The sequence below is a fragment of the Nyctereutes procyonoides genome, unplaced genomic scaffold (genome assembly GCF_905146905.1).
Source record: "Nyctereutes procyonoides isolate TBG_1078 unplaced genomic scaffold, NYPRO_anot_genome, whole genome shotgun sequence".
NCBI classification, from domain to species: domain Eukaryota; kingdom Metazoa; phylum Chordata; class Mammalia; order Carnivora; family Canidae; genus Nyctereutes; species Nyctereutes procyonoides.
This window is the reverse complement of record NW_026575142.1, coordinates 67,662,605-67,675,171: the sequence shown is the minus strand read 5'-3', so window position 1 is coordinate 67,675,171 and position 12,567 is coordinate 67,662,605. Positions and strand designations below refer to the sequence as shown.

Genomic DNA, 12,567 nt, shown 5'->3' with positions numbered 1-12,567 from the left:
TTACCTCATCCCATTCTAAAAGGTAGTTGGTGATTTTTGAACCATTATCAATTGGTGCCTAAAAATAGAAAAAGTAAAGTAAGAAGAGATTAGAGAAAGCAGTTCACAGACAAAATTATGAGCTCTCAACTCGGCTCAAAGACAGTATCTATGCTAGCCCTGTGCTCTCCCCTCGGGCAGATAACCCTGGTGGCTCCAGTGTTTCCTTGGGAAACAGTATCCTACAAATGAATTTTAATATAATCCAACAGTAGAGAAAGCCCCACTAATAATAAATCATGCCCCACAAAGACCCAAACCTGCTTTCCCCTCCACTTCGACCTTTACACCCTCATGGTGCCCTACTTCCTCCGGGATAAGACTTTCAAGAGGTACTTAAAGAACAGAGGGAGAAAAAAGGCAGTTGAGAAATGTAGATGCTGCTTGGAGTCTGGTGGGTAAACCTGACCCAGCCAGGTTCAGGGTTAAGAGTATGTATTTTTTGTAACTTCCTCCATACTTTTTTTCTTTTTTAAGTGCTTAAGATTAGAAAGTCTTCTGTGCCTTTGAGATTTCCCTTAAAAAAAAAAAAAAAAAAAAGATTCCCCCCAGATTACCAGGAGCAATTAGCCCTTCACATGTTAGCAAAAAGAAGTTTCATCATTTGCTTTCCTCTTAGAAGCACGCAGAGATCTACTTCACTGAGAAAACAGGCCTTGGACTACGGGAAGGGGAGTGGAGAAGCCGGAGAAGAGTGCCTGGCAGGGTCAGCCCTGCCTCCTGGAAGGGGGTGCTGCCCTGGGGTCCCTCACTGCAGGGGGGGGACAGTAAGATGGAGGGAGGGGGCAGCTGGAAGGCGCAGACAAGGGCTCCCACCCCACAATGTGACAGCTGGGCCCCTCCCCAGGAAGCAGCGGGAGTCCCACACACTGCGCTGTCCTGGCCCCTGGCAAAGGCAGCCGGGGCAGCAGAGCTGCGTCGAAAGCCCAGTTTGGCTGTTTGTCACATAAGGTCCTTTGTCCGTCACTCAATATCACTGTTTAATTTTGTGTTCCAAGAATAAATGGGTGTGATAAGTAATTGGGAGAATATATAAAAATCACCTACTCAACTGCTGGGCACCCGGGAAGCACCCGGGAAACAAGAGCAGTTGTTTTATTTTTGTTAATAATAAATCATCATCAAGGGCCCAGTAAATACTAGTTACATTTGTGAAGAGACTCTTCACCCTCCTTTCACCTTCTGGGTCGTATCCTTTCGGAGTGTCAAGCCCAGATTTCTGGGGAGTGCTCTATGTTCTACTGAACTGTAATTTCAGGCTTTTGTGGGCTCCCTTTGGTTTGGGAGATGGGGATACCCCTGAAGTTCTAAATAATAGACACAAAATTTTAGATGAGAACCCATTTCTGGAGTAAGAACTATGTTTATGGTGTTGATAAATTTCTCTAGAGAAACTGTTCTTTCAGTAGTTTCTTCTATGATATCCTGCCCCACCGCCAAAACTCTTAATTCCTTGAGGGTGGAAACCCTGGCTTTGGGATTTGTATTGCCCTCTCTCCTACTGCTGACTAACAAGAAGGAGTTCGAAGATCTCGAGCTCTGTGTGTGTTTGTGGGTTCAAGGACAGGTGGGCAGTCGGAGCCCTGTCTTCCTGTCCTTGTGCCCCCAGCTGGAGCACTGTGATCATGAAATCCATTCTAAAAGGACATTGAAATGCAAATGGAACCAAATCCAGAACTTTCAAGTTTCTACAAGACTTAATGGAACAAGAGTATGTTTCCGATTCACAATTCAATAAAGGGAGAAAGAAAATGTGAAATATTTTTCTCCTGATAAGCCAACTTTTTCCTTGAAGTCGCTGGTCTGCCTAAGACCTGAATTACACCCAGGTTTTAAGCACAGTATGTATCAGTGATTCCCAACTTTAGGTTTATAAGACCCCGGGGTCCCTCGGGTAATCTTAAGATTTCTTAGATTTTCCAAACAAAGTGAATTTTAATTCTTTCCTTTAGAGAAAAAAGATATGTTTATGTATGTATATGTGCAAATAGAGAACATGTTTTAAAATGGATGTGCATCTCCAAGGACTTAAACAATGATGACCAGTTGGGTGTTACAACTCTGAAAAGGTAGGGAATCACTGACCTGGATTATCCCTGGAAGCCAGGAAGGAAAATAAAATAGTTCAGATTCTAAGCCAGTCTAAGCTTTGCCTTTGCCAAGTAACACACTCCATGTTGGCCAGTGGCTATGAGAACGCAGCTGCCCACACGAGAGGGGTCTCCAGAAGCCCGTGCTTTACCGCTAACCACTGCTCTCAAGGGCTTCTATGGATGCCCGGGATAAATTCAACCTCCTGGACTAGGAACCAAAGAACAACATACATCTTCACCAATACCAGATCTCCCTAACCATCTTATTATTTTCACACATTAGTGTATTCCCCAAACCCCACAAATCTTTATCTCTACCTCTAAAAATTTCACATCTTAAACTATATTTTAAAATATGAACATAGATGGGTGCCTGGGTGGCTCAGCGGTTGAGCATCTGCCTTCAGATCAGATCATGACCCCAGGGTCCTGGGATCGAGTCCCACTTCGGGCTCCCTGCTTAGTGGGGAGCCTGCTTCTCCCCCTCCCTCTGCCTGCCGCCACCCCCCCCCACTTATGCTCTGTCAGATAAAAAAATCTTATTTTTTTGATTTTTAAATCTTTAAAAAATATATAAACATAGAGAAATAATTATGATAGGTATTGATATCAAGATTCAACTCTTTTTGCGAACATACAAACTGACTGATAAGCTAGAGTGTAAGGACTGCTCTTTGGCAAGAGTTATTTGTAGCCAGTAAATTGTATTTTATGAAAACTACTATATATTTTAGACTTCAAAAAATAATTAGTAACCCTAAGTGATCTAAGGCCTAATCAGTAAAAGTTAGTGAAGCCTTAATATAGTTCAGAACACTAAACATTCTAGGCAGTTTTAAATATTGAACATTTCAGAGTTGCCACTGAAAGAAGCCAAAGGAGCCAAACCTGACTTATTCTAAATCTCTCTTTATAAAACCTTTTTATTGAAGTCTTCAAATGTTTGTTGAATAAGCAAAACCACTGGAAAGTGATGAAATTCAGGTATCAAGTATATATGTACTTAATACTATAAAGTATTGCTTATGAACCTAAAAGATTTACCTCTGCAGAGAGAGTTAAAACTTTGCACTTCTACCTATCACTTTACCCAATTTTTAAAGACATATAAAAGACATGCATACATACATATCGACATATATTCAATATCACAACATTTTGTTTCACGTAGTTACTATATAGAAAAATCAAACATTATCACCAGACTGGAGTAGTGCTAAATAGAAATGTTTCCAACGGCTAGACTTCAGACTGTTCCCGGCACTGAGCTACCCACCTTCCACTGCAAGGTTAGTGAACTTTTGCTCCTGTGTGCCAGCTTAGGTGGGAAGGGACACTCAGGTGCACAGCTGTGGGTGGTGAAGCTAACTGGCTCGGAGCAGGATCCCTTTACGGAATTGTACATGGCATATACCCTGAAAACAAACAGATAAAGACAGTCAGTGGCAGTGGCCCATCCTAGAAGACCAGAGTTTTTAGCTCAGGTTTACGCCAGGGCTTTCCAAGGAAGAGAACTTATGTAGCACACACCATGGTTCTTTTCTTCTTATCTACTGGTCTTGTCCTGACCTAACTATGGCCAGCAACTCCAGGAGAGAATCACCCGAGCAGGGAATGTGCCTCTCCTTCCACTAAGTGTCAGAACTCTCAGCCCCCAATTAAGACAGGCAAGGTCTACTGACTGGAAAACAATATGCTGAATGAGAAAATATCCTCAGGGTGCCTGACTCCAGACTCCTGGTTTTGGCCTAGGTTGAGCCCCATTGTCAGGCTCTGCACTCAGCTCAGAGTCGGCTGGAGTTTCTCTCTTCTTCTCCCTCTGCTCCTGCAGCCCTCTTTGCCTCTCTGAAATAAATAAATGCAAGCAAGCAAGCAAGTTTATCCCCAAACTGGTCTTCAAATATACATTCTAAAACCATTGAGCCGGGCAGCGCCGGTGGTGCAGCAGTTTGGTGCCGCCTGCAGCCTGGGGTGTGATCCTGGAGACCCGGGATCGAGTCCCACATCGGGCTCCCTGCATGGAGCCTGCTTCTCCCCCTCTCTATCTGTGTATCTATGAATAAATAAATAAAATATTTTAAAAAAATAAATAAATAAAACCATTGAGCCACTCTCCAGTTGACTTGGTGGGAAGGAGGATGAAAAATAGTTAAGGGTTGGCTGAGAAGAAGCAGTGAAAGGAGTCTACAAACTGGAGAGAGAAGTATAAACCCTGGGGTAGAATAGATAGCATCTTTAAACTTTTTCGAACATTGCAGATATTTAAGTAGGAATATAGATGTTTCACACACAGAAACATGCTTGCTACTGCCAAGTGTGCCTCGAACTCAAGAAAAACAATGTTCAGGTACAGTTTATCCATGTGAACGTTTTAGTTTTGCACCTGGCGCTGAGATTAAAGATGTGTACTCTGCGCATTAAAATGCCTGGCTCAATGCTGAACATATGGGCCCGATTTCTCCAGAGAAGCTATGAAGGAAAAGCACGTAACACGCTATTATAAAACGATACTTCTTTCAAATAGCATAAAATAGGGTTATGTTGATTTTTATCTTCTTCTTTTCTGTTTCTCCATTTTTAAAAATATTGAGCATTAAAAAAAAAAAAACAACTTGAAATCTACTCTTTTAAAAAGACAACATAGAAACTTTTGCTGCCTAAACAAGATGTAAGGATGAAGCTAATCAGAGTTGGTAAATATATCAAGCCCTTAACTCTTGAGGTCCCGCTAAAAAGAGAGAAGAAAACTCAGAATCAAGAGAACAAGTAAATTTCCCAAAGCCACACACAGCTAGAGTTGCCTCAAGTGAACACAGTCACGGAAATCTAACTGCTATACTCCACGGCCTACTGTCCTTATTCTCTGAATACCCACAATCCATCTCCCCTCTCCCTACCCAAGGAACATAAACAACAGCTAAAGATAACATTATGGAAAACAGGACCTAATTAGGATTTCTCTTCAAGGTCTGTCACAAGGGATTTACAGAGGTCATGCACATTAAAAGTTCTAATGCCTATTTCTATCTTAAAAGGCAAGACACATATGTACTGGAAATTTGACTTGTTTGCCTTGTGGGAAGGCACAATGATGACATTTGATCCAAACAAAGGATACTTATCAGGATGCTCTTCACCCAACCTGATGAAAATAAAAGTCCCTTTTTTGCATTCACTGTAAGTAGGAACAGGAGAATATAAAAGTAAATGGTTGACTTGGCAAAGATCATTTCTTTGTATCAGGACAGGCTCACTAGGAATAAGTTACTTAAAATGAATCACAGAACATTCCAGACATGGGCAGAATTTCTGCCTAAACTTTAATAGATTGGCTGGATTCTATAGCTGGTGGCTCATAGGTTACATCTGGCCCAAGATATGCATGGGGGAGAGGGAAGAAATATAGTGTTTTAAAATATCACAGCCAGCCCTGCATGAATGGAAGGACATAGGCAATGGTCAGTACAGAAAAATATAAGCAGACACATTATGTACTCCTAATGAAAGACAACGCCACGATCCACAAAACCCTTGCCAGAAAAAAACTGAACCTGTATCAGATTAAGCCTCTTTGCTACTATATAGAAAACACGCAGAGAACCTATTAAGTCAAACTATAGGGATACAGTCAGCCTAATTCATACTTTGGAAAATTCTACAGGACCAAAAAAAAAAAAATTATTCCAAGAAATAAATTGCAAAAGGACAGGAAAGGGAGGGAAAACCTACAGATTAAAAGAAATTCATGAGATACCAGCCAAATAGAATATTCAGACCAAGTCTGAATTTCAATTACAACAATCTGAAGAAACAAAGCTTTCATTTTTAGGACAGTTGAAGAAATGGAAACAGTCCCTGAATTTTAAAGACATGAAGGAATGTATCCTTTTTGCTTATTTTGGATGGGCACGTGATGATGGTAATGTGGTGCGCAGATGAACTATTAGAATGTCTGGACTTCAACATAGCAGTGGGGGCAGGGAGGGTAGGTGGGTGCAGCAAGGAAATTAAGAGGTTGGGTGACGGGTCTAGGAGAATCCATCAGTTACTGTCCACTTTTGACTGCATCTGAGATTTTCTGAAATAAAAAGTTAAAGATCAAGCCAATGCTTAAAATTTGGAGAGCTCTCATTTAGAAAAATGAATGTCAGGTCTCTCTTAACAATTAGAAGTTCTAGTGACAGCTGCATACCTGTAAGGTGGTAACTAGATAAAGATGAGAGCAATGAGGAGGCGTGGGTGCTGTCCAATTCAGTCCTCATCACTTCCTACTGTCTCCTTAGCACTGAGATCGCTTCTCAGCTTCCCTTTACCTAGCTCTTCACCCACAGAGGTTCCTAGGAGGAATTTCACTGTTCAATCACTGGACCTTTGTTTACAAATTCAGACTATACTCAGGTAGACTGGGTCCTGCGTGTTCACAAAACAAAAAACAAACAAACAAACAAACAAAAAAACAGCACCAAAAATCTACATGGAAAACAGAGCAGGGGAAAAGAGGCAGGGACAGGGCCTACCAAAGGCTGGCTGACTGCAGTTCGTGATCTCGGGAGATCTGGACTCAGTCAAGTTCATTCTGGGTCTTTAAGAATCGATTCTTGGGAGTCACAAAACCCACATTTATCAGGCTAGAGAAACATGAGCGACAGAGGCTCCTAACAGCCAGGTTGGCAGGATGGCTACTGCTGGGATGAACGGAAGATCCTGGCGAAAGAATAAAAATTTGAGGTAGTTGAGGATGTACAGTTGAGGATGGGCCACAGAGGAGTTATTCTTCTTGTCTCACAACTCAAAGAATGTTAATAGTTTAAATCAGGAGCCAGCACTTTACACTTATAAAGTCTGTCCACAAAGGAAAAGAGATCTGTTTTATATGGTGATGGAAAATGCTGCATATGATAGGTATCTAGAAGTTGATATGGTATCTAAGTATCCCACGATTATATCTGTCCATTAATGGTGGCCAGTAAATAGCAACTAATTACTCTGTTTTTACCACTAGCTTTTACAGAAAAGTCTCCAGAAATGTACTCTATTTTCAAGAATGTTGCAATACTGTTTTTTCAAAGGATGGTGATTTGTTTTCTCTAAATATCATCGTGTGATAGGAGGATCTGTGGAAGGGGATCAGGTTTTCAGGTTAAATAAATCAGGAGACACTTCAGTTCCTTCTGCATTTATCTCAGCAAAGAAGAATACATTTTTCTAATGATATGATTGATCTTGTGTTGGGTTTTCACATTTGTTTCAGTTTAAATATTGACTAAATGCTTATGAAACAGGTGCTCCAAGAATTTCAGAAATTTGCCTCCAACTTCCTCCAGCACATCTGTGACATAGTAGGAGCCAGTGTCTAGTCAGTAACACCTATTTCATAATTCTGTACTGAGACGGTCAACCATATTTTTGGAAATATTTCATCATGTAATTTTTCTGAGAAATGTTATTACGTGCTATCATTTCTGGGCAACTTCTCTGCCAAACTGCTAATGCCAGTGACTGGAAAACTGCTTCAAAGTTTGTCATGCATTTGCAATCCATTCCATCACTCAAACTCCTGATTACCCCATCGCTGTTCTGGATTCCCACAATAAAATAGTTACTTCAATGTTGTTTTAATTCTAGAACTACCAATTAGAACAGGAATATGGTATTTTTGTGTACTTATAAATAACTAGAGATAAATGAATATAAATGTTTATGTATATAAACTTATATTTAAGTCTTATAAAATAGTTACTCATGTATGACGTATGTGTGGGATTTTTCTCATTTCTCCCTTTTCTTCAACATGTGATCCCACACAATCTTTCTGTCTCCATCTCTGTGTCTCTTTCTCATACACAGACAAGATTTTGTATTGGTGGCTTTATACAATCAGCAATACAATGCCCTATATGGAAGTGCTGAATAAATACACTTTAGTAATTGCAAATTGAATCTTTTTAAACATTCAACCAACATTAAAATGCAAAAAGCAATTTGTGTTAGAACTTGGTAACAAATAAAAAAGTGATGGCTTTAATAAGAATCTAACCCAAGACCCAACACCTAAGTTTCTCAAATCAATGTAATAGAGGAGTTATTACTGTCCTCAGTCACCAGAAGAAAAAAAAAAAGATTGAATAGTTAGATATGCAGAGATGAAACAAAAATTCATAGCAAAAAATGATCTTTAAAACCTAAAATATATCAGTATACAATTTTCCATGTGGAATTTTGGCCTAAATGGCATGGTCAGTGCCAATCTAAACAGCTACAGATGCATGCACCTGTAGCACTGCCCTAAGGATGCCACTGGTCTCCTAGTCCAAGATTCCTAATCCCAGTGGGGTGATGGTAAGAGGTCATGAGCTATCTTGCCGAGAACTGATGCTAAGCACCAGACAGTCAATGACAGCATCCACGATTGAGAGACTGCTACTTAAAAAAAAAAAGGTTTGTGTGTCTGATTGTTGACCGCAAGCAATGCTCACTAACATGAGGTGGGGGGGGGGGGGACATTGAAAATGAAAAAAAGCACTGAATAAAGATACGGAACGATCAGAACAAAGGGGATGGAATCAGAGTAACAAATCTAAGGCAACTAGAAATGTAAGAACAGAAGCCCTAGATGGGACTTTAGCATACGACTTGAGAAAGAAACCTTTCACTCTTTTGAAGAGTGATGAACGGAAGCTTCTGCAGGCCTTCATCCAAATGTGCAATATTAAGAACTGGAAGGAGAAGGTAGCCTGCTTGGAACTGCTGAAAGAAATATCTTGTTGTTTCCCCTCATTGGCTCTACAGACTTCCACCAGGGCAACGCGTTCTAAATTGGTAACACACAAATAAATAAAAATGGCAATGAACATAACTGCTTATTTCGTAGTCATGCAGTAATGGAATTCTTCTGCAGCTTCTATTATGGAAATTTAGTGAGAAAATTATTTCCACACAGCCTTTTGAGGCCTTAGAAGTGACTGTTAAATTTAAAATTTTATTTGAGGCTACTGTGTTTGATACGAGCTTAACATTCCTGGAACTAAGACTCTGCAAATGTGAACTCAACTGCATCATAAAAAGAGATTTTCCTCCTTTTTTTCAGTGCCAAGTATGACATATCTTTATCCCAATAAAACAGTAAGTGATATGGTCTAGCCATACATAGGTTTTGAACCTATGTCATGAAGTCTTTTTTACCATCAGAGTATGGAAACACTGCCACGACTTTAGAAAAACAAACTAGAACAAAAACAACATTTATATACTTGCAGATTTAGAATCGGTTTGCATATACACTTCATTTGTTCTCACACCATCTTCCTGAGGCTAGTATCATTATTATCCTCATTTTATAAGTGAGTAAACAAGGTCATTTAAGTTTAAATGGCCTGCCTAATAAGTACACGCCCTTACTAAGTGACTGAGCCATTAACCCCAAATTCCAAGCTCTGTCCACTACGTGCCACTCCGCCTCACCAAAGCAATTCAAGGCAGAGGAAGCTAAATCTAAGCAGGAGTTACAAGCATTTTGATTCTTCTCTAGCTTGAAAAATGAAAGACTATATAAGGCAAGACAGTGAACAATCTACAGGAACTGTGGACCAGGCAAGGGAAAAATAAAATCTAGACTGTAGACATTTTTATTAAGAGATTTTTTTTTTTAAATACAAAAATAGATTACGACCAAAGACAGGAAGAATTTTCTATGTGGCAAGCTAAAGAAAGGGACCAAATACCAGTCGGTGGTGCCTTAGGCTGTTGTGTGGTGTCACATAGGTGTCATTCTTGAGTGAGGTCCTCGATGTGTCAGGGAAAAGTCTGGATCCAAAGCCTCTAGAGAGTGACTACACTTCATGTTCCTATTCCTCTTGGGGCATCCATTGATTATTTCTTTTATCTGCCCAGAAGTTCAAGATGCTCATAAGACACGGCAGCAAAAAAGAACCAAGGAGCCAATGTTGTCAGAATTTACCCTTTGTAAGAAGAGTTAAAAAGAAATGAAGGGAACAACAGACAGAATGGCAAATACAGGGCAGACTCTTTATGACATTTAGGTTTCTTTAAAAAGACATTGTTAGCTCATGAATGAGCAGGAAATTAATAAAGTAAACCTTTATAAAGCAATAACAATAAACTGTTAAAAGATGGAGAGAAAAGGAAACATATGTTAACAGTGACTCATGGAGAACGTTTACATGGCTCCCTATATGGTGGTACATTTTCTGGTTCGTTGTTAAGTCAACCGTTAGAAAGAATACAGTATTTCTATTATCCCAGTATCACAGATTACACCAATCTTTTTGTTTGTGCAGACTGTGAAAAGTTCAATATGCTTGGGCTGAAGCTAACTGATTCAAAATCCAAATGTTTTGATTTAAACAGGAAGAGATAGTTGCAACAGAGTTCTTCTAAACAATAAAACAACCAGGCAGATAAGCACGTTGAGATTGAATATAAAACACCTTGCTCGTTTACATATTGTTTGAAACTTAGTTTGAAGCACTTATACGGCTAATAAAGTTTTATAATCTGAACACATCCCTACTTCTCTACCTTTGTCTCAGAGAAAACTGTGGCCTCGATTCTTTGTTAGTTAAAACAGTCCGTTCACAGCAAAACCAGACTAGAACTCACGCCTCCTCATAATCAATATATGCTCCTCCTATTAGGTTATGCTCCCTCCACGCCATCCCAAAGCAACCTCCGGAAAGGATAATAAAGAACGTGGGCTTGATATTGCAACTCTATTACACAATTTGATACTCACATCCATAGATGAAGAATGACAGATGCCGCTGTTGTGTATTCTTTTTAGATAAAATTACAACTTCTGGTCGCTTATAAACTAAATAAAATTTTAAGTTAAAATTTAAATTTTAAAAATGGCACAGACCACATTCAGAAACCTGTTCATTTGTAAATGGATACGTGAATATATCTTTACATAATTAGATGAGCTCTGTAAAAGTTCATTATATTTACTTTCCTCGTCACAAGTCTATGGTTGGCTGGGTTTCTTCCTCAGATTAACTAGCTCTGCCTTTCATAGTAGTCACAGCAGAGATTCCAGAAAAATCAGAGTAGAGATTTCAGTCTATATATACGGATTTACTACAGACTACATAGATTATACGGATTTTTCTTTCTTTGCAAGTTGGGTTAATTCTTATCAGAGATAATTTGAAATTTGCACTGTTTGTCTCATTTTAAAGCCTACTGTCTTTTAAGGTCCAAAGGTGTTCTTGCATTGTGGCAGGACTTATTCATTTGTGCTGAATAGAGTTTATGTGTATGGGTTATAACAAACTTACAACCCATTGTTAACATGTTTCCTTTTCTCTCCATCTTTTAACAGTTTGTTGTTATAAAGTTTATTTTATAACAGTTTTTTTTTTTTTTTTTGCAAACCTAAGGGAAACTTTATTTACTCTTCTTCTTAAAGTAATCTAATTTAAAAACCAGAGGTTAAGTGAGAGGAAAGAACACAAAACGTTCCCCAGACAGACAGACAGAGATACAGAAAGGAGGGGCGGGGCTTTGGGTCAGATCTTCTCCATCTTGGAAATGAGGGCATCACAGATACATTAATATCAGAAAAATCCTTTCTTTTACAGAAAGGAAATATATTAAACCATAAAGTCCAGTAGATCTTAGAAGATGATATAAAAGTTATTTTAAAAATAATTTCTAAAATTCAGTTCACCGTATCACCTATTTCTCTTTTATCAGAAGCTGTTCTGTGTACTCCTCAGTCACTGTGCCCTCAAGCACAGAACAGTAAGGAATAGCCAAGCTCCGGTACTTCAACTTTTGGTTAGCGAGTGCCCTTAACCAAAAGCTTTTTAAAAGGAGCGCATGATTTATCTCAGCAATCCCAATTCTCCAACACAGGCCAGTGCTCATATCCTAACTTACCTCACATGATAATCAGTTGCTGGTCTGAGATCTTTCAGGTTACATTCTAATTCTTCTCCACTGCAAAGAAAAATCACTAATTAGTCGATGATACCAGTTACAACAGTGAAGACAGGTTTTGGATTTGGGTCTCACAGTCACTAAGGGCAACGATTCGAGAACTCTCATGTCCGATTCCACCACGAACCAGAAATAAACGTGTCTATTTGGTATATTACCCATTTGGACTACAAAATTAGGTTCCTTTTAACAAAGCCATCTTAGATTGGGAAAATGGCCAGATTAACTCAGTAATGAGGTTCCAAAAGGTCTTATCAGTTCCTTAAGCTAAGTACATGAAAACAAATAAATAAGCAAGGAAATTAAATAGAGATAAATGCAAGTGTAAAATAACTATACCAGCTGTCAACTGAAGGTAGCTCACACTCACCTTGGCAGGAACCCCACATGCTTCAACGTCTCAACTCCCTGGAAGAGACCTCAGTGTGCGTCCCTCACATCTCAATACTAATGGTTTTCAGATATAAACACATAC

At 39.3% G+C, this 12,567-nt stretch overlaps 1 protein-coding gene across 4 annotated transcripts in view; it reads right to left on the bottom strand.

Annotated features, from left to right (window-relative positions):
• The window catches only part of FNDC3B (fibronectin type III domain containing 3B), a 337,868-nt gene that overhangs the window by 71,177 nt on the left and 254,124 nt on the right, over nt 1–12,567 (bottom strand). For all 4 annotated transcript variants that reach the window (XM_055307872.1, XM_055307873.1, XM_055307871.1 and 1 more), the window contains 3 exons: nt 12,033–12,092; nt 3,409–3,547; nt 5–58 (listed from right to left, as the gene is read on the bottom strand). In XM_055307872.1, coding sequence (XP_055163847.1) covers nt 5–58; nt 3,409–3,547; nt 12,033–12,092 — 253 coding nt within the window. The remainder of the gene's footprint in view (nt 1–4; nt 59–3,408; nt 3,548–12,032; nt 12,093–12,567) is intronic.